Source organism: Elgaria multicarinata, chromosome 10, assembly GCF_023053635.1.
Source record: "Elgaria multicarinata webbii isolate HBS135686 ecotype San Diego chromosome 10, rElgMul1.1.pri, whole genome shotgun sequence".
Taxonomy (NCBI): domain Eukaryota; kingdom Metazoa; phylum Chordata; class Lepidosauria; order Squamata; family Anguidae; genus Elgaria; species Elgaria multicarinata.
Window position 1 is genome coordinate 84,590,987 of NC_086180.1, and position 22,703 is coordinate 84,613,689.

The window sequence follows — 22,703 nt, forward strand, 5'->3', positions numbered from 1 at the left end:
GACCAAAACTTGGGAGCTCAATAATCTCTGAAGGGTAGCACTTGGCAGTGTGCCGTGAGACAGGTAAACCATTCCTGTTCCATCTGACTAGTTTCTCTTCACCTGGTCAACAGAGAAAACAGTGGCTACATGGACAGACTTCACACAGCAACACATTTATATATCTCAGCAGAGTGTTTTAAGAATTAAAGAATTAATTTATGGGTTGTGGTCCCTGATGCACCTCTCAAGCCAGATAACACAAAATACATATTTATTGCTCTAATAGTGTTAGAGAATAACAAAACTTTGCAATGATGAAACAAGCAACTCATTACGATATACAACATAATTAGGATGATTACTATCATAGTGACTAGCACATTCTTAATAAAATTAAAGTTTGTCCTTGTTTGCGTGCATGTAAACTCTACCACATAATTAAGAGGGCTTCTAAGCTCCTAACTTGCCAATTTCATTTGGACCGATCTTAATTTGACCCATTCCCAAGGATTCAAATACATACATACTGACTGCTCCAAGTTACACTACCTATAGTGAAAACTTGAGTACATTGGTACAGGGATGTGCAATGTGTAGCCGTCCAGATGTTTTGACCTACAACTCCCACCAACCCTAGTCAGCATAGCCAATGATGAGGGATGATGGGAAATGTAGGCCACAAATTGCTGACTTCTGCATTGGGACCACAGTATATAACTTTATGCCATTGTTTCTTACCCTTTTTGGATTGGTACCCCTTCTATGAAAATAGTTCAGGAAAATATCTATTTCTCTGTGCAGATCAGGCATGTCTCTCCTTTGGATGCTGTCCATAAAGACTAGCAAGTGGTTCTCGTCTTTGATGCATTACACAATAAACGTAGCCAGTGTAGAGTAATACATAATGTATTACGTTTTGGACCAGAGACACCCAGGTTCAGATTCCCACTTAGCCATGAAGCTCACTGCATAACCTTAGGCCATTCATCTCACAGCACAATTTACTTCATATGACTGTTGCGAGGATAAAACAGGGAAACCCCTATACATGCCACCCTACACTTTGTGGAAGAAAATAAAGTGCAATCAAGAAGACACTTATGGCAAAAAAATAATTTAGACCATGTCTTTATTGGGTTTAGACAGCAAAGTCTGGTCATCTTATACATCCTTTTAAAATTTACGGGAGTTGATAAAAACTGAAGCCACCATAAGTTCATAAACATGACTGTCTTCTAATCCTACAGTACAGTGAGTTTTGTATTTTAAGGCTTATACATTTTAGTATACCAAGTGAATTGTTCCAACATGCTACATTGTTTTACCAACACCCCACCCCCTTTTCTTTTTTTAAAAAAGGGGACTTCAGGAATATTGCTCAGCAGCAAGACACAGCATTTCTGGAAGTACCAAACATACAACTTTCATAACAGCAATCTTTGCTACAGACAGTATATGAGATCCTCTCATTTAAGCGTAACACTGAATTTAGAACAGGTATTACCAACTTATAGAAATCTATAGATTTCTCTGCAATTAATGTTTGAAGCCAAGAAAATAGCTTAGGGTTGCTGACATGTCTCATAATAATAAAATGGATAGGGATCCATTTCTAATTCACAGCACATTTGGGTGTCTAGGATACCAATATGGGGGGTGGGGGCAGAAATATACCATCAGTAATGGAAGGTATCCATTTTGATGTCAGTTCACAAATTTAATTGGCAGGTTTTTGTTTTTTAAAAAACAAATATATTATTTTAATGAAACTGTTGATCTATTTAAAGAAAATATATTAATTTTCACATACATCATTCTTACAAATGAACCACAAAATATCAAGGCCAAAGCATACACCATATTGGCAGACAGCTCCCCAAAAGCCAAGCTTTGTGAATTCTTGGTATTGTTACGCTAATCCCAAACACGGTCCACAACAAAAACACACATCTTTGGCATACTTTAAGTCTCAATAACCAGAAGGTCATTAAACGTGCCTTCATCTTCCCTTCTCCATAAAGTTGTTTTTAAATATCAAGGAGAGAGAAAGAATGTAGCGAGGCGAGGAATAACGGAGGGAGCACCAGCATTTCCTCAATTTACATCTACCTCCAAGGGATAACCCAGAACCTACACATATATTCATTGGACCTAATTGAACATTCCATCTACCCCTTTTTCAGCAGGGATAAAAGCTACACATATATTTCACTTTGCTAATGTAGTGGTGAGAGGCATAGGTTGAGACGTGCTTCCATCCCTGCCCTCAAGCAAAATTTTTGATGCAGGAGGGTTTCCTCTGGCATTGTGGCATTAACTTAGTCCTTTTTCATGCCTGCATTTTCTAAAAGCAGATACAATAATATTGGTCCCAGATCCCAGTGGTAACTTGATCAAGAGACAAGTCTGTAATATTTTGAGTCCATAAATCAGTAAGAACCCATGTAACAATTTGATAATTGTTATTAAGGGAGAATTTCAAGCAGCTTTCTTACAGTAGAGGAATGAAAAGGCAGTGCTTAATCTCTCACAAAATTAGACATGATTTTTGACATTTGTATGCAACAAAACACTTCCTTCGTACAATTTAATCAAAAGTAGTCTTTGGCATCTGTAAACTTTATTTTTCCCTTTTAATATTAAATACAGAAAACATTAAACTGTCTATAAAAATACAGTATAGGACAAGCTCCTCATTTCCCTGATGTAAAATTTCACAATTTTAAACAAACTGTAAACTTATTACATTCAAAATACAAAACTTAAGTTCTGAGATTTTGGCAGTCCAGCAGTCTGTGTACAGCAGAATTGCATTATTCTGAACCCTTTACACAGTGGAAAGTCTTGCTAAATTGAAGACATATAATCGTCTCTACCAGGAGGAAAAAAAAGGCTTCCGGCTATGAAAAGTCTGTGTAAATGCATTGCTCAGGTGAACAAGTCGTCCTTGATTTCCACCATGACTTCTCTCCATAATTACACGGGGCATCTGGACGAGCTGAAGAGGACTTTTTTCATCCTTTAATGCCTGAGTAAGGTTAAGTATCTGCAAAGATTAAAGTGTATAATACTAAGAAATTAGCACATTTAGGGAAGACTCCTAAGTTTGCTCCAATTCAGAATGGGCGATATTGGAGCAGACTTCACTATACAGATCCCCTTCCACATTACCCCACAGAGAAACCAACATTTGTGTACATGGAAATCAAAGCAACCCTGCATACAGCCACCTAGAGCGGAGTGAATAGTAGCGACATGCTGGATCAGACCAATGGTTCATCTAGTCCAGCACTCAGTTCACACAGTGGCCAACCAGCTGTCGACCAAGGACCAACAAAGCAGGATACGGCGAAACAGCAGCCTCCCACCCATGTTCCCCAACAACTGGCACACACAGATACTGGAAATAGCACATAACCATCAGGGCTAGTAGCCATTGATAGCCTTCTCCTCCAGGAATTTATCCAAACCCATTTTAAAGCCATCCAAACTGTTGGCCATCACTACATCTTGTGGTAGTGAATTCCATAGTTTAACTATGCGCTGTGTGTAGAAGTACTTAAAATCATAGAACAGTAGCGTTGGGGCATGTCTATACCATGCCTATATCCCGAGATCGTCCCGAGATCATCCTTGTGCATCCAAATGACACACGGGATCCCAGGAGCAGGCAGGGACGATCCCTCCATTTGCCTGGGATAATCCTTAGGTGTAGAAAGCACCCTTGAAGGGTCTTATAAGGCCATCCAGTCTAACCCCGTGCTTAATACATTAATCCACCTTAAAGCATACCTGACAGATGGCTGTCCAACTGCCTCTTGAATGTCTCTAGTGTGGGAGAGCCCACTACCTCCCTAGGTAATTGGTTCCATTGTCTTACTGCTCTAACAGTCAGGAAGTTTTTTCTAATGTCCAACCGGAATCTGGCTTCCTTTAACTTGAGCCCATTATTCCGTGTCCTGTATTCTGGGATGATCGAGAAGAGATCCCAGCCCTCCTCTGTGTGACAACCTTTCAAGTATTTAAATAGTGTCTTTTGTCTCTCCTGCATTTTCCACCAATCATCTTCATGGGATGACCCCAGGTTCTAGTATTACAGAAGAGGGAGAAAAATGTCTCCCTATCCACATTCTCCACGCCTTGCATAATTTTGTACACCTCTATCAGGTCTCCTCTTAGCCTCCTTTTTTCCAAGCTAAACAATCCTAGCTGTTGTAACCTTCCCTCATAGGGGAGATGCTCCAGCCCCTTAATCATTTTAGTTGCCCTTTTCTGCACTTTTCCCAGCTTTATATCTTTTTTAAGGTGTGGTGACCAGAACTGCACACGGTATTCTAAATGTGGTCATGTAATGTTTTACTGTTTATTGCTATTTATCTATGATGTAAGTGCTGTTTGGTCTTCGGATGGTAAGTGGTTAATACTGTTGGGAGAGTGAGTGAGTGAATGGAATGTTGGAGTGAATGCTGATTGACTGTTGGATTCAAGTGTTTGAAGGGGAGTGAGAGAGTCTGGGTTTGTCTGCTGAAGGGATTAGATCAGAGTAGGATCAACATTTTATTGTTTTGGGAAAAGAGGGAACAGGAGGAGATAGAGTTGACTGGTGGGTAGAGTAGGCAGATATACTGTACATGATACTGTATTGTAACAAACATGTTTTGCAACAAATGAAACCACAAGATTGATGAACTGCATGCACTTACTTATTGTTAAATAAAAGTTATTTTGTTTTATAAGCCGGACTGTATTCTTAAAGTACCTGAGGTAAGGTACTGGGATATATGGTGGTAGCAGTGAAGTAAAAGAGTGAATATAGTGGAGCACAGAGTGTGGGGCTGGTTGCTGTGGGGCCAAGAAGAGTCAGTGAAACACAGAACCAGTGAGCAGCAATATTCCAACAGGGTCCATGGTTGGAATCCTTTTATAGACAGAAAGGTTAAAAAAAGACCCAAAGGGAGTAGTCGTGACAGGTCACACCATAGATTTGTATAAAGGCAGTATGACACTGGCAGTTTTATTCTCAATTCCTTTTCTTAGAATGCCTAACATGGAGTTTGCCTTATTTATTCATTTATTTCATTTTTATACCGCCCAATAGCGGCAGTCACCAACCTATTTCAGGGACCATGGGGAGTTGTTGTTAGAGAACTAACCAAGTCTCCAGGACATTTGGGAATGTAAAGTTATTGTTATTTGGCTGATCACTTTACATTTCTATCAATTCTGAATAGGCACAAAATAGCTTACGGCACAATCCTATACTCCCAGGGAAAGTTGTATAGGATTACAACCTTAGCTTTTTAGTTAAATCTCCAAGACTTCACAAGGTAGTGAATAGTAGGTTGTCTACAGCTATGAAATGCAGAAATATATTTTTAAAAGTCTGATATGATAAAAAGCATCCTTACCTGTCCTCTCATCACAGACATTTGATTTTCAAAAGTAGCCTTGTCAAAACCCTTGTCGGTCTTTATTGAAAGATAAAGAAGTTGATTTCAGAAAGTTTCATAATTCAAGTCAGGTCTATCTAAAGGTCATTTGTATAAAATTTATACAACATATATTAAACTGTTAAAATCATATGCTGTAAAGGGTCTAATTAGCCTTGTTTTTTTATTTTGCAAACATTTCACTTTAATAGATAAAGCCAATTCAGAAGAGTAAATATTTTATTATTATTTTGCCATATATTAGAAACTACTTTAAATAGCTCTGCCCAATTTATTTTTGAAGCTACCTTAAACAGTTCATAAAGATCTTCACAAAGGTCCTGTACAAAGTTCATGTCAGAAATCCGCGGAAGAATCAAATCTATTGTCTCTTGAGAAAAAGGAGCCTTTGCTTGTGGAAGCCAAGCCCAATGAAATGGATCTGGGGAATAGGAAGAAAAAGGGGAGGTGAAGGAGGACATTTCCCAAATTAACATACTGAACTTAAAACTTTCAGATGCATTGTTCAATTCAATGATTTCAGGAAATGCAACTTGATAATATGCAACTTTACTTTTTGTTAAAAAAAATCAAGATAGTAGTTGCTATTTTCCAGCATCTCAGTTCAAAGGCTGAAAGAACAGCACATTTTGTAATTGGGAGAAATATTCTTCATATTTATTTTCAATCAGTCAGACTTCTGGCTATTTAATAATTATAACTGACATACAAAATAAAGAAATATAAACATAAAGTACTATACATTCTATAAAACCAGCACTTAGTCAATAACAGCTGCCAGTGTCCCCTCTATACACATCTTCAAAAACCTTTGTAAAAATGACATGTTTATCACAGGAATTTCTAAACTGGTGGGTGCAATCACTACAAATGCTGCTCCCTGCTCCCTTGGCAATTTCACTACAAGAAACAGCATTTATTTATGTATTTATTACATTTCTATACCGCCCAATAGCCGGAGCTCTCTGGGCGGTTCACAAAAATTAAAACCATTCAAAGTATAAAACAACAGTATAAAACCATAATATAAAATACAATATAAAAGCATGGCACTCCCAGTAGATCTTAGCACACAGGGAAGTTCATGAGAGAGACAACACTACCTATATGACATGTTGTCCCATCTATGAGGAAAACGTATAATTAGTATGAAGTAAAATCACACAAAATGTTCTTTCGAAAGAGCAGCTCACACGTATGCAAAGTCACTGATGTTACATTAATTCAAGTGGTAACTGTTTTTTTAAAATAACTCACATGCCCTCCATTCATCAGGATGTTTGAAAGGAAAAGCTAGACCGTTATCAATTGCTGCTATTTTAATAATAGGCTCTTTTTCATTAAGCCACTGGATATCCTGTAGGAAAAATAATTTAAACAGGTCAGAATGTAGGTGCAAAAGGATTGAATACAATTTCCTCCTTTGATTCAGCAGCAGTTATTGTCCCTCTGCCTAAGACTAGGCAGACATCGCTGCTGCAAAAGCAATTAAGGAGACCTATCCACAATGGCAGCCAGTTGGCAGATCTTCTAATTTATTATATGAATGTGTGCATTTGAAACATTGCATCAGTACAGCAACAAAAAGCAAAACTTGAAAAATATTAAGTGGGCATAATTAAAATATGCCAGTAAGTATGTTAGCATATATATAGTTTTACTATTACATCATGGGAACATCAAACTGGTTGTTCTTCTTAATGCATACCTATCCAATTATATGTCATTCCATACGTAAATAGGACGAGAAAGTAAGGAACCCCCATGCCCTTATGAGACAGAACCAACTCATTTAATTTATCCTGCAACATTCACATTATGTAAACACAAGCACCTTTGTCTTACCTTATCAGAAAGGTCAATCTCATCATTCTGCTTTTCATATCTGACTAACCAATTGTCATTGCCTCTGTCTTCAAAGAAATTGGAAGAAAGCTCAATTAGTGACACACACATATCTATTAGAATGTATATATGTTTTAAATGAAGGATTTAAATCATATTTATGGAAGAAGCGGACAAGCTAAATAAATGGAAATTATATCAAAATGACAAGTCCAGGTTTGTTTGTTTTTACAAACAGTATTGGTCAGAACATGTACATTCCCATGATATTCTGAGTTGCACTGTGGGTTATTTTTTTCTGTCTGCCCCACAACCAGCCTATCTTCTTTGTCCTGAAGTAGACATCTGCAGAAATACTTGGGTTCCTTTTTCTAAATAGTTAAGAATCTATTGAATCATATATTCCTTTCTCATAAGGGAAGGAACAGTTCAGAGTTCTCCACTCATTAAGAATTTGAAAAGGGCAACTAGCTTTCACGTTGATTGGCAGGGGCATGAGAGTTTTGGAAGTTTGACTTTATCCTGTACTCTCTGAAAGAAGAAACAGAAGCTGACACCCCACGCCAAATAACTGTCCCCCATAACTACAACTATCTTTTAAAAAACATTTCCTCCTTTGATCCAGCAGCAGTCGCTATCTCCCTGCCTCAGACTAGGCAAAGGTAGCTGCTGCAAAAACAAATGAGGACCTTAAGAAGACCTATCTGCAATGGCAGGCAGTTGGCAGTCTTCAGCCAACACCACAGATTTAACTTCTGTACAGGAATAATATGATAAATAATACTGTTGTTCTAGTTATTTAGTTTTAATGACTCCATGGATAAACAACACACAGTGCAGAACAAATAATGCCACTGTTCTTCTATTATGTAAGCCAGTTGTGGCATTTCACTCTTCATGACCTTGAGGGAATCACCACCTGAGCCACTAACAGGACCCTGATCAGGAAAACTTCCACACAACCACATTATCAACGATGTAGCCATCTCCATTTGGATCAATCAGCACTCTCTCATTTTTTTTCCTATTTGAAAAAAACATAACCATGCAATAGTAATGTTCTCTACTTATTTATTCACAGGATCTGCCTTACGTAGTCTCAGGACCCACAACACATACAATTAACATTCTAACCTAATACCATCCAACACTAACCTTCCAAGAATATCAATTTGGCAGGGGCCCTTCTAAACGCAAATTTGCTTGATTCAAATTACCTCATTACTCCCAAGAATAGACATTCACACCACTTCTTCCCCCCTCTAGCACGATATGCATTGTCAAAGCCCTCCAAGAATATATAGAATCGATTTTTCAAGCCCACCTATTCTTTTAATTTCTCCGTTTACAAGAATATTATCATAGTATGATCTAATACAAGTAATAGAAACTATTAAATACCAGTGTTTCTGATGACATAATCAAGCACAACCAATTTTTCAAACTGAGACTGAAATTGTTTCCTTGTATTCTCAGGCAAAGGGTCCGTTTCAAATTTCCTGAGCCAATAGTCAGCTTCTTTGTAGCCTTCAACAAACAGCTGAAAGGAGCCAACCTGCAATTTAAAATAAATCCTGCATTTAAGGAATAGAATTGACTTTAAAACCACCTAATATGTCAACTGTTTTAAAAAGAAATGTAGCAAACACTGAGACTTGAAACAGATCTGACTCCATGAAATGGATTCAGGTTGAAGTGTGAGAACAATTAAACTGAAGTTATACAGCTTAAATATGCTAACATAAGCCAGGGAAGAGAAAATTAGAATCTTTCATGGGAAATCGAAGCAGTTGTGAAACCACAGAAGTTACTGTATTTCTTACAGTGGATGAGAAGAAACTTTATTCACAGTTGCTTGAACTCCACTTTAAAGACATTAGAACTTTGAATTGGATTGCCTGGATGCCAAGACCTGCAAGCCAATTTCTCTTAACTTCTGTTTATTCTGATTTTGCTAATCCTGGGTGGAAGGGGGGGGGGGGTGAGATGAGCTTCACAGAGCCCCAACCACTGAAAATCTTATTAAGCAGCTTTGTTGCTCTCTAAAATTTCAACAAGCAATGTACACACACTTTTAGCATACCTTCCCAGCCACAAGGGCTAGAAATATGCTTATATTTGTTTAATTAAAACTAAGATTTTCAAGAAACTTAATTTTATGCCCAATACCATATTTATGTTTCTGTACTTCTTCTGAATTGTGGCAGACAGCCCTGCCTATATTTTCCTACAGTCTGGGAATCCTTCCAATATCATTTGAGGACTTTTTTTTTTGGAATTTATTAAAAATCTGAAGATAATAAAAGTCAATTGGAATTAAAGGACAACAATAAGGAGAGTGATATATCGAAAAAGTAAAGATGAACAAACAAAGGAGGGTTTTTTTCTGCACAAAAGTGCAGCCATAAGGTTGGACATAACTAAAGAGATTTTTAAAAAACATTTCTTTGAAAAGCCACTCCAGTATCATATTTCACTTTTTGAGAGTCTCCTCAGTTTCAAAAGGGATGTAGCGTGTTGTACTACTGTTCAAGAAACGAAAGCTCAATATTCTCTTGGCAATGGTGTGTGTGTGTGTGTTTTTGGATCCTGGCCAGCAGGAATTGAATGGATTACTATTCTGTCCAATTTTGTTTTGAATTGAAGTAGACAAACTGTTCTATCACCAGGGCCCCAAAACAAAATGATTCCCAGAGATACTATCAGAATAAAAATTTTGAAATATTTTCAAAGGGCTTACCTTAGGAGGTAGTCCTATTCGATGAAATTTTTTGCCAACTTTAGGCACTTTTTCTAAAGCATATTTTTTCCCTCTTGATTTTGCACGATCTATTGCAGTGTAGTTGAAGGTCTCACTAACAATCCAGACAATCTTAAAACACACAAGGTAAAATAGGGTTTGAATTGAACTTGGGGATTGTACTTATTATAGCTACATCTTTATTCAAAGGTTGTCTTATCCCTTAACAGTGATAGAACATGAAGTCACAACTCAGGGATAGACTGTTTCCTGCAGCATTCATAAATGGTCTTTGGCACAGGCTACTGAGGCTAAACAAAACAGCTCTTGCCACTTAAAGCTAAGTGGGCCTAGGTTTACATGCCAATGCAAAAGGCCCTGTCTGATTTGGGAGTTAGTGATTTTCTTGTACTAAGTGAGCTACACTTCTCTTGAAGAATGAGATGTGTAGCCTGGAGTTACTATTGGACCTGGCATCACTCCTCAAACCTCACATAGCAACTGTGGCCAACAGAGCTTTTCACCATCTTAAGCCATTGCAAAAAAGTGATGACCTGGCTATTGTGATATATGTTCTTATAGTAATGTCCAGGCTGGACTACTGCTTTAAGTGGGGTTGCTTTTGAAGAATGTCCAGATATTTCAATTGCTTCAAATTGGGACTGCACATTTAAAGATTGACTGGAAGGAAGCATAGAATCATCGAATAGTAGAGTAGGGGCCTATAAGGCCATTGAGTCCAACCCCCTGCTCAATGCAGTATTCCGCCTTAAAGCATTCCTGACAAATGGCTGTCCAGCTGCATCTTGAAAGCCTCTGGTGTGGGAGAGCTCACAACCTCCCTAGGTAATTGGTTCCATTGTCGCACTGCTCTTATAGTCAGCAAGTTTTTCCTGATGTCCAGCCAGAATCTGGCTTCCTGTAACTTGAGCCGATTAGTCCTGGCCCTCCTCTCTGTGACAACCTTTCAAGTATTTGAAGAGTGCAATCAACTCTCCCCTCAGCCTTCTCTTCTCAAAGAACTTAGGTGTTCCCTGACCATTTGTTTATCAATCTCAAACTGCAATCCTAGCCCTTCAGCTTGTACTTCACTTTTGCCGGGGGTGGGTGGGTCGTAGACCCGCTTTTGGGAGAAGACTGAGCCAAAGTGGGAATAGAGCACTTCAGCCTTTTCTTTATCATCTGTTATCAATTTGCCATCCTCATTAAGCAGTTGAACCACCATTTCTTTCCTCTGTCTTTTACTATGCACATACCCGAAGAAAGCTTTTTTTGTTGCTTTTAGCATTCCTCGCTAGCCTCAGCTCATTCTCAGCTTCAGCCTTCCTGATGCCATTCCTGCACTTCTGTGCTACTTGTCTGTACTCTTCTTTTCTAGCCTGGCCTCCCTTCCACTTCCTATATGTGTCCTTTGTTTTCAGGTTATCTCTAAGTTTTTTGTGGAGCCACATTGGTTTCCTCAGTTGTCTTCTATCTTTTCTCCTTGTTGGAATTGTTTGTAATTGTGCCTTTAAAATTTCCTTTTATAAAAACTCCCACTTTGGACTCCTTTTCTCATTAGGGTCACTTGCCATGGGACCTTACTTATCATAGTTCTGAGTTTATTAAAATCAAGCTTTCCTAAAATCCAGAGTACATGTATGGCTACACTCAGCTTTTGCTTCCTTTAAAAACAATTATCCAAGTATGATGTGGTCACTTTCCCCCAGAGTTCCTGTAACTGGCATTTTATCCACTAAGTCATCCCTATTGGTCAGTATCAAGTCAAGGATAGCCAATCCTCTAGTTGCTTCCTCCACTTTCTGTAGAAGAAAGTTATCAGCCATACATATGAGGAATTGCTTAGAAGGGCCACTTTTGACAGGTTGCTTTTCAAAAGTTTCATCCTCATCTTCTCCTTGATTGGGTGGTCGGTAGTAGACTCCGACTATCATGCTCCTTTTATTCCTTGACCCATTTATTTTAATCCAGATGCTCTTGATGGGGCTACCAGGCCCATCCTCCTGTATTTGTGTGCAGGAATAAGTATTTTTAACGTATAGTGCAACTCTGCCTCCCTTTCTATTTCTTCTGTTCTTTTTGAACAAATTATACCCTTTAATTGCTGTATTCCACTCATGGGAGTCATCCCACCAAGTTTCAGTTATACCTATCAAGTCGTATTTGCCTTCATGTATTAAGAGTTCAAGTTTGTTCTGTTTGTTTCCCATACTCTGGGCATTAGTATATAGACATCGAAGACCGTGTGCTTTATAATTTGGCTTCCTTCCTAAACTATTGTGAAGACTATTTTGGGGTGCTGTTAGAGCTATTCTGTCTGTTACGGTGCATAAGCCTTCACCCTTTGTTGCCTCCAAGTTTACGTCTCCCTCCTCCATAGGATTCAGTTTAAAGCTCTTCATGCTGTAGCCAAATACATTCTTCCCAGCCCTTGTGAGGTGCAACCCGTCCCTTGCCAGCAGTCCATCTTCCAAGTAGCGTAGCCCATGGTCCCAGAATCCAAATCTCTCACGTCGGCACCACCTTCGTAGCCAGTCGTTCACCCAGAGTATTTACCATTCCCTTTGTAGTCCTCTTCCAAGAATTGGGAGGATGGATGAGAAAACTATCTGGGCCCCAAAGTTCTTGAGTTTCCTTCCCAAAGCTTCAAAGTCTGACATGATTTCTTTGTAGCTCTGCTTGGCAGTATCTTTTGTTTCCACATGGATGAGAAGAAAAGGATATGTGTCAGTGGGCTTTAAGAGCTCTGGCAACCCTTCAGTCACATCTAGAATCTGTCCTCCAGGGAGACGGTATACCCAGCAAGTCCATTGGTCTTCGTGACATACTTGAGTTTCAATCCCAAGCAGCAGGGAGTCTTCCACAATGACTACTCTGCTCTTCTTCTTGTAGGCCTTGGTATTGTTGCGTCTGCTTGACTGACCTTCTGACTCTTGCTCACTGCTGTACAGGGTCCTCTGTAATTCTTCCTCTGCAGACTGTCCTCCAGTCTCATCTTTTAGTAGATGAAAGCAGTTACATAGCTCTAGTGGTTCCACTGGTGCAGAGTGTCTTCTAGTTCTTCTGCTCCTGTCACCCTTTTCCAGGGAGTTCCCTCTTCATTGGCTTTCCTCACCTCAGCATTCCCCACTTCTGCTTCCACTTGCTGTTGCTCTTCCACCTCTTGTGTTTCTCTCTGCTGTTGAAGTTCCACCATTCTGTCTAAGAACTCTTCGTCTTCTCTTATTCCTTGGAGGGTGGACACTCGTAGCTCAAGTGACATCTCCAGAAGAAACCCTACACCAAATGCCTATTTTGACAAAGGTCAGCGGGTACAAGGATCTCTCAATAGTAGCATCCTCTTTTTGAAATTCCCTCCCTATGGAAGCTCAGCAAGACAGTTCTGTCTTCACATTCTGAAAACCAGTTAAAGCGTTTTATTTCATCATTCATTCAGAAGACTTATTTTTCTGCTATAGTTTAAGTGGATCACAATTACTAGTTTAAGTGGATCACTGATTTAATTGTGTAGATCTTTTACTAATGTTTATGAATATGTAATTGTTTTGTTACTATTGCAATTTTGCCACCCTGAGAACACACTACGTTGCATGACAGGATACAACAATAATAAAGTGTACGAATACAGGTGGTTGAGATATTTACCCCAGCCTAATCTGTGAAAAAAGTGCAAGTCACCTGGGCAGCAGTGGCAAAAAGATTGAACTAAAAAAATGAAAGCTCTCAGAAGTGTTATGAAGCGCAATAAACCCAATATACTAGAAATCAGAGGCTGTGGTTTGTATCTTATTTTTGTGACGTCATATAATGAGAGCTTAACAAAGGCTGTAAAACATAATTTTTTGCAGGGCTAACCCCTGCTGCAAAACACTCTTACCTTTGTTTTAGGTACTACTCCTAATCCCAGTTTACTGTCTACAAGATAGGCACCACTTTCAGAAAGGTATCCCTGATTCGGAACAAGACAGCCTCTACCAAAACAGCAGGGGCAACAGATTTTGTGAAAATATTTGGTCCATTTTGGGTTTAGGTGACCATAAGGCTCTTCAGATTTTGGTTTAAACACTCCAATAGTTTTCTACAGGGGGAAAAAACAAAAGAATGAGCAAGTCGTTAATATTCATTTATTAAAATATCCTCTTTATAGAAGCAGTCAGAAAAGCATCTGTCCATTTCATGTTTCCTAGCAGTTCCCACAAAAGCTACCTTGCAACCACTTCCCTTACTCCCTTTGTGGCTCATCAAGTACGGAAGAGGAATACGATACTTTTAATATATAGGCAGCAAGGTAGGAAACAGCATCAATATTTTCCTTTGGTACTGTGTAAGTAAAGTATGCAAATTCAAAATTCATGACAGCTGATACATCAACACAAAGGTGGTTCATAAATTTATAAGTTAACCTCTACAAACAGGTACACACATTTTAAAACACGTCCTCAAAAGACTGAGCACAGTAGAACATATTTCAAATAGGCAACACTTAAAAGAAAAATAGGGTCTGTGACTCTGGAGTTGTAAAAATAAATACTTTCACCAAAACTAGTCTCAAGTATCTGACTTAAGAAAATGGCTTATAAAACCCAGTGCAACAGAAATATAACCTTGTTATCCAGAGAAATACAATAAAATAAACAGAAAGCTTAAGTTAACACATATAACTTGGCTTCCTGTTCTATTTGGGACCTCCACTGTTCTGTTAGAATAGAGAGATCTTCATTGGCCCAGTTTGCATGTAACGATAAGCCACCATGGATAAATTTCCTTGCAGGGCTTCTACTTGTGATGGCGGCTACCATTTTGAATACTTGAGCCGGAGTGGCAGCATGCTTTAGATTGTTGTTACATGCAAACCCAGAAAGAGTAGCTTGCTGAGGTGGTTAAGAAGCCAGCCGCAACCCTAAAACAGTCAATGGGTTCTGGGTGGCTTGTCAACTATCCCAACAACCCACCCTCATGGGGTTCACACATAACGACAAGCTACAGTGCACCCCTGCCACAGCTCAAATATTCAAAATGGTGACCACTACCACCACGAGAAACCCCACAGGGAAATTTACCCACTGTGGCTTCTCATTACATGCGCAGCAGGTCATTCAACTAAACCCTGCTGGCAGAACAATGATTTAGCCTATCCAGCTTTACGGTGGCACAGAAACCATGCCAGATCTGACAGTGGTGCCCATTCCCAACTTTGGCCTCCATAAAGCCGGTACAACATCTCCAAGTTTGCAATGCTATTCAACCTAAGCATGTATTTGTAAGAGCATCAGCAATTAACTTCAGGCTGTTATGCTGCATCACATAAACCAGTTCAACTGGAAATCCTGGATTTAAACTGCTTTGATACAACATAAATCCTGAAACTTAACCTTCATCGATGTATTTTCATATTGCTGACTCTTTATGTAATGTCCTTTCAAAATGTCCTGAGAACAAGTTATTAATCATCCCTTTATATGCAGAACACGGTGTAATTTCATACAATACATAGCCAATGTTGAGCAATTAAAAGTAATGAAAGGTTATATCAATTTAATCTTAGTAAGATTAAGTTCTATAATGAGGGACCAAAAGTAGGGATATACTTCTCTTATACAAATAATGTATACTTATTTGTTAGAAATTATTTTACTAGGAAGACTTAAGAGGTAAATACCAAATAAAGTAGTTTTTTAGCAGCATTTCAAAGTAAATGAACAGAAGGTTTGAGCTTGAGACCAAATGGAAACTAACCTACATATTTTATACATTACGAACACAGACTCTTGAAATACTCAATTCTAATTACACAAATCAGTGCTTTACTATGTTATAGAAGTCAGCTCTACAGTCTGCCAAAAGCTTTTTGGTTCCTTACCATTGTAAGGAAGAAAAAAACTGTTATTTTTCTCAAGGCAGTTCATTAACACTGCAGAAACTGCAATGTGAAATTAATTCAACCAGCCTCAACACGACAATGTGTACTTAAGTTTGACCATGGCAAACCTTTATCGAAGCTATTACACTATTTTTAACAATTAAATATGTATCTATATATATTTTGGGGCAACAATGCACTCACTCTCTTTGAATCTTTGACAAAGTAGCTCCCACTGGATCCCTGGGAAATTCTTTCGGGAAAGACTCCACATTCTATGGCTTGTTCTACTCGCTGCATGATTTCAGCAAATTCAGGATCATCCAAAAAGAAATTCATCTCTGCAGTACTTCCAACATTTCCTGTATGTGCTAGATAAGGCACTTTAAATTAGGACTGCAAACTGAAGAATTTTTGCTAATTAATCACTTAAAAGCTTTAAAATTATTTCAAGCACTTAAACTATTATTTATCACTTATATAAAGGAAATCAGAACATGGGAAGGAACAGCAAGCAAATTTAGGCACCAATTCTGAAAGAAAGAAAAATACTAAATGTTTAACATAGCTGCACTTTTTTAGGTATTAAAGTTTGAGATAGTTTAGAATTTATAACTGGCACTAACTGCGAGAAGGAATGATTACCTTTAATATTTTATTTTTCATTCCCTATTATGGTAACGCAACAGAACCAAAATAGCCTAAATATATGAACATGTGTGTCCCTAATGTCCTACTGATCAACATTTCCCCTATGCCTGTTACAATTGCCCTGTAATTACTAAGGTCCCTCCTGTGAAGAACTTGGACCAGTCAGATTGTGTCTCCTTTAAAAGCCCTGTCATCAGCCCAGGCCCAGTGTATGATTTAACACCTGGGAATGTGTGATCTCAAATGGCTCCTGCACTGCCAGAAGCTCAAGGCCTCAGTCAGACTTGGCTAATTGGAGTTGAAGAGGATCTACCAAGGTTGCTATGGCTGTGGATAAAGGAGGAGGTGGCTGATGGCTGCTTGTGAGTGGGCAGAGGCATCTGGCTGGCCACTGATTAGGGGGTAGGCAACCTTATTCAAAACTACAACTCCCACAAACCTTGACCATTGGCCATGCAGGATGGGGCTTTTCAACCAGCAAGGAAGTTGTACTGTAGTGTAGTAGTAAGAATCTGCCCATAGTGACCACAGTCAAGCTACTAATTCTCTCAGCCTCAGCCCTCCCTTTCATCTGTAAGATATAGATACAGACAACAACACTGACCTACTTCACAGAGCTGTTCAAAGAATTACTGAGGCTTGATGTACACGTGCAGAATAATAATATGGTAGAATGGACTGTGCAAATTTAGGATTCAGATGGAGCACTGCACTTCTAATTCACTTACCTATGAGATTTGTTTCCCAGCTCTCCTCCAAGGAGTGTACACAGTTTCACCCGCCACCTCCAACCTATCCTCAAAACAACCCTGTGAAGTGGGTTAGACTGAGTGACTGGCCCAAGATCATTCAGTGGAGTTTCTGGCTAAGTGTGGGTTTTAAGCTGAGCCTCCCCAGTGGCACTCCAATCATAACACTAAAAAGATGTCCCACGTAAAAGGTTCTCTAAATAGACATACAACCGAGAAAAAGGGCCCAGCCCAGCCCACTCTCCGAGTTTTCTACTTGCAGCGAGTTTTCACATAGAAGAGCAATCCAACCTACAATTCTACTTTTAGTCAGCAGCAACTCCACCACTACATCCTACTGCATGGGAATATCAAGCTTGACATGATGAATAATTCCAGATAAGGGTTCTATTGCGCAATCACTTCATTTTAACTGAATCCAGACAATGTCATCTTCAACGTGTAGTGCCCCACTGTTTTCCTACTGCTTCTTCCATCTTTCCTCTTACCACAGAAAATCCATTAAGGGAGAAAAAAACAGAATAGCTACACAATGCCTTCTAACTGGTAGTGCTAGGAACCCCATGTGAATTAATCACTTGGAGCACTCAGATATGCCATAATAAGGATTATTTTACTGATTTTATTTTACCGCCTGGCCCCTACACTGTACTCTTTTCGTCGCCAGCTGAAGACCTTTTTATTCTCTCAGCATTTTAACACTTAATTTTAACTTATATTTGACCGTTCTAACTTTGTATTTTAATCTTATATCAATTTTGCGGCGTGGTTTTATCCTGGTTGTGTTTTTTATACTGTATTTTGTATTTGTGTTTTTAACCTGTTGGTTGTTTTATTATGGTTTTAATTTTTGTGAACCGCCCAGAGAGGCTATTGGGCGGTATAAAAATGTAATAAATAAATAAATAAATAAATAAATATTGCAAGCTACTCCAGGAGCCTTTGGGTGGGTGAGAGGGACTGAGAAGAGGTGTAAAAATAAATAAATAAATAAGTAAATAAATCCACAAATTATTATGAGGTGGTAGAATTAAATAGGGTACCCCACCCATTATGTTTCTCTGAGCTCTTTGGAAGAGTGTGTGTGGCAAGACACATTTAATGTATACATTTCTTTTTAAAAAAGTTAAGAGCATCCTCTTGCTCAGGAGAACCCGATAGAGAAGCTGTGTGCCCTGGTCTCCTCACACAGGCAGTTTTACAAATGCAGCAGATAGGCTTAAGTGTCCTATAAACAGGATAGGACTCCAGATAGCATCAAACCGTTATTTTCCAATTAGTTGCTATATTTAAGGATGTATTAGAAATTCATTTTAGTTCATTTTTTACCAGAATGTACCCAGGTCTCATCTCCTGAAACCAAACACAGAAGACAATCTGAAGCTGAAGTCCATACATTTCAGAGTTTGTGATGAAATTCATAGGGGGAAAGCACATTCAAAACAAAACAAAAAGCATATGAAAAAATGTGTGCTTTTGGAATCTTTACTCAATGGGAGAAAAGTACATACATTTCAAAACTGCACAATCGAATCAATACATTTGGGGGAAACGCAAAACATATGTATTAATTTTCATGCAAAAAGACAAGAAACAAAGCTACAATCTGATATGGACATGGGAAGGAATGAGCTTTAGTTTTGCTTATTTACACATAGAATCATAGAATAGCAGAGTTGGAAGGGGCCTACAAGGCCATCGAGTCCAACCCCCTGCTCAATGCAGGAATCCACCCTAAAGCATCCCTGACAGATGGTTGTCCAGCTGCCTCTTGAAGGCCTCTAGTGTGGGAGAGCCCACAACCTCCCTAGGTAACTGATTCCATTGTTGTACTGCTCTAACAGTCAGAAGTTTTTCCTGAGCTATAAGCTCAAGCCGATAAAGTCCTGTCCAGTAGGCCGACAGTGGGATCCTTGGACGGTAGAGAGGGCTGTACTGTTTCAGACTGCAGGTGTGTGAGGGGGGGCAAGTAGGTCATGTTCGTGGATTGAAGGGGGGGGGGAATCCCTCTAAGGAGAAACCTAAAGCACCAGGGACGAAAAGCAGGGCCAGTCCTCTCCCTACCATAGAAGTTTTTTATTTGTGTTTTTAACCTGTAGTACTATATTTCTTCAATTCTAAGACGCACTTTTTTCCCCATATAAACATCTCTAAAAACGGGGTGCGTCTTAGAATCACGGGTGCGATTATTATTTCTTAGAATCAATGCTTTTTTTTCTGTTGGCGGTACTGAAATTAGTGTGTGTCTTACAATCGATGGCGTCTTACAATCGAAGAGATACGGGTAGTTTTGTATTGGTGTTTTTAACCTATTAGTTGTTTTATTATGGTTTTAATTTTTGTGAACCGCCCAGAGAGCTTTGGCTATTGGGCGGTATAAAAATGTAATAAATAAATAAAACAGTTTTTCACCCAAAGGGAGGGATTCGTGCACAGGGGGGAGGAGCCCTGGAATATGCTGCCAGCTGCCCCGCGGTCTGAAGTGGTACAGCCAGCGCCTTCCACCACTGCAGGGACTCTGTCACCTCAGGTGTGAACTTGCCTCACTGTTCTGGATGGGGTTGCACTGCCTCTGAAAGAACAGGTTCGTAGTTTGGGGGTACTCTTAGACCCACTTCTGTCGTTGGAGGCTCAAGTAGCCACCACGGCTCGGAGTGCCTTTTACCATCTTCGGTTGGTGCGCCAACTACGGCCTCTCCTGGACAGGGATAGCTTGACCACGGTGGTACAGGCATTGGTAACCTCAAGATTGGACTACTGCAACGCGCTCTGTGTGCGGCTGCCCTTGAAGCTGCTCCGGAAGCTGGAGCTAGTGCAGAATGCTGCAGCTCGGCTGTTGTCTGGAGCTGCCCCTTTCCAGCATGTAACTCCTCTGCTGAGGGAACTGCACTGGCTGCCTATTCGCTACTGGGCCAGGTTTAAGGGTCTTGTACTTGTGTACAAAGCCCTAAACAACTTGGGACCAGGATACCTGAGAGAGCGCCTTCTCCCTTACCAACCTGCCTGTTCACTGAGGTCATCCGAGGGCCTGCTCCTGGTGGTTCCACCTAGATCCATCCTCCGATTGGAATCCACCAGGAGAAGAGCCTTCAGCATGGTGGCCCCCCTCCTGTGGAACTCCCTGCCTCTGGAGGTCAGGCAGGCTCCAACCTTGTACTCCTTTCGGCGCCTCCTGAAAACATCTTTATTCCAAGAAGCAGCCTTGGATCTCTGTTTTTGCTTCTTTTAAATTTTGTTTGAACTGTTTTATTGTTTTTATTTTCATTTTACCTTGTACACCGCTCCGAAATTTTTCAATGGGGAGCAGTATATATTCTAAGAAAATAAATAAATAAATAGGCATCGGCGCGGACTCTAACCTGCGGCGCTGCGGCTCTCCCGGCTCCTGCGGCTCCAGCCCGAGGCCGCCGCGCCCAGGAGCGGCTCCGACTCCTCGTCGTCGTCGTCGTCGTCCTCCTCGCCTTCGTCATGGTCCAACTCCAGTCCAGCTGCCGGCCCTGAGCCCCGGCCGGGACTGACCCTGACGGCGCCGCCAGGAGTCGCCTTCGCGGCCCTCCCAGCCACCGCCACGGGCGGCGGCTCCGTCTCCAGCTGGAGCAGCTCTTCGTCGGCCTCCTCGTCGAGGCCGAGAACGGGCCCAGGCTCAGACCCCGCCATGGGAGCACGGGGAGGGGGAGGGGGAGGAGGGGTTGCCACAAACCTTGCGCGCGCGCACGCGGCCCCTCACACGCTCGCGCCGCCCGCCATGAGCGCCCGCTTGAGGGGGGGAAAGTCAACCACCGGCCGACATGACGCCCCAAGCGCAAATGGCATGCTGCGCGTGCGCGCGGGAGAAAGGGGCGGGGCCGTCAGAAGCATCCTCTACAGCGCTTACCTGGATTAACGTGGCTGAGGGCGCACCTGTCGCTCCCCCGCGCCTCAGGAGTCTTTCTCATCCCGCACAACGGGGAATGCAATAACAAAGCTGGGGCTGAAGTATCAACAGAGCCGGTGCCCAGACTATTCTGCGCCCTAGGCAAGGTGAGCTACTTTCACACACACACACACACACACACACACTCACACTCACACACACACTCACACTCACACTCACAAAAAATACCAACTCTGATGCCATGCTTCTCGCCGGCCCAAGGACCTCCACTTCCCTTACTCGGCTTCGTCCTTTTTCTTCTGCTGCCCCTTACGCCTGGAACGCTCTTCCAGAACACTTGAGAACTACCAACTCAATCACAGCTTTTAAAACTCAGCTAAAAACTTTTCTTTTCCCTATAGCTTTTAAATATTGAGTTTGTTCTGACTCTATACTGTTAGCTTCACCCTACCCTGTGCCTGTTTACCCTACCCTGTGCCTGTTTGCATTCTCTTTCCCTCCTTATTGTTTACTACAACTTTATTAGATTGTAAGCCTATGCGGCAGGGTCTTGCTATTTACTGTGTAATCTGTACAGCACCATGTACATTGATGGTGCTATATAAATAAATAAATAATAATAATATAATAATTTTTAAGAATATATGTTTCCTGGAAAAAAATAAGAAGCACAAAACTTGAAACTGCTAAATTTATTTTAAAGTGCAAGGAATACGTCATGCCAATTATAGCAAACAAATTGGAAAGGAACATCTATGGGTCAAAAATGCATTATTTAGTAGGAATATGACCTCCAAATCATCCCCCCCCAACTCACACACGCACATACACACACACACTCAGCATCACTCACTCCAAACAAACACGCGCATGAACACATGCATTCACTCAAAGACCCCATGCGCCCCATTCACCCATACATTCTCTCTCTCTCTTCCGGGCGCGTTCTGGAAGTCCGAGCGTGGAGCTGCCCCACCCCAGCGTGGGGCGCCATCTCGCCCGCCCAGGCCCAGCTGAATCCTCGGGCCGGCTCACAGCCAATGCACGTGAGTGCTGTGCTACACCCAGCGCCGCTCTTAGCTTGGCGCTCTAGGCAGCCGCCTGAATGGCCTCTATGGTAGCACTGGCCCTGAGTATAAATCCTACTGGGACAAAAACATTTTACAGGTATATAATCATAGTAATAAAGGTATCCCAACGGTAGTTCCCCCCCCTCCTCATGGGCCACCATGGCTACCTTTGGTGTTTTGAAATTGTATCACCATGGCAGCCTAGGCCGTTTCTACACCTGCCTCCCCCCACCCCATCATGCTTGTGCATGCAAATGACACACAGGTGATCCCAGGACCAGGCAGGGACAATCCCTCCATTTTCCTGGGATAATCCTTAGGTGTAGAAAGGGCCAGAGTTTTCTCATAGCTGAATAGCAGGAAGATTTCTTTTTGGAGATAATGGCCCTTTCTGCACCTAAGGATTATTCCAGGGAAACGGAAGGATCCTCCCTGCCTGTTCCCGGGATCCCCTGTGTAGCATTTGGATGCACAGGAACGAT

General features: G+C 40.9%; 1 protein-coding gene across 2 annotated transcripts; it reads right to left on the bottom strand.

Moving 5' to 3' along the window:
• Positions 1–1,094: 1,094 nt before the first annotated feature.
• PI4K2B (phosphatidylinositol 4-kinase type 2 beta) lies at positions 1,095–20,783 on the bottom strand. Of its 2 annotated transcripts, none has more exons than XM_063135404.1 (10): positions 20,637–20,783; positions 16,082–16,248; positions 13,895–14,095; positions 10,018–10,149; positions 8,679–8,832; positions 7,278–7,345; positions 6,690–6,789; positions 5,720–5,853; positions 5,391–5,450; positions 1,095–3,028 (listed from the first exon to the last, which is right to left on the bottom strand). In XM_063135404.1, the coding sequence occupies exons 2-10, from the start codon at positions 16,214–16,216 to the stop codon at positions 2,855–2,857; spliced, it is 1,158 nt and encodes a 385-aa protein (XP_062991474.1). In that variant the 5' UTR covers positions 16,217–16,248; positions 20,637–20,783; the 3' UTR covers positions 1,095–2,854. The 2 variants fall into 2 exon arrangements, with proteins under 2 accessions (XP_062991474.1, XP_062991472.1); XM_063135402.1 differs by having other exon boundaries at positions 16,082–16,239; positions 20,637–20,716.
• Positions 20,784–22,703: the final 1,920 nt, after the last annotated feature.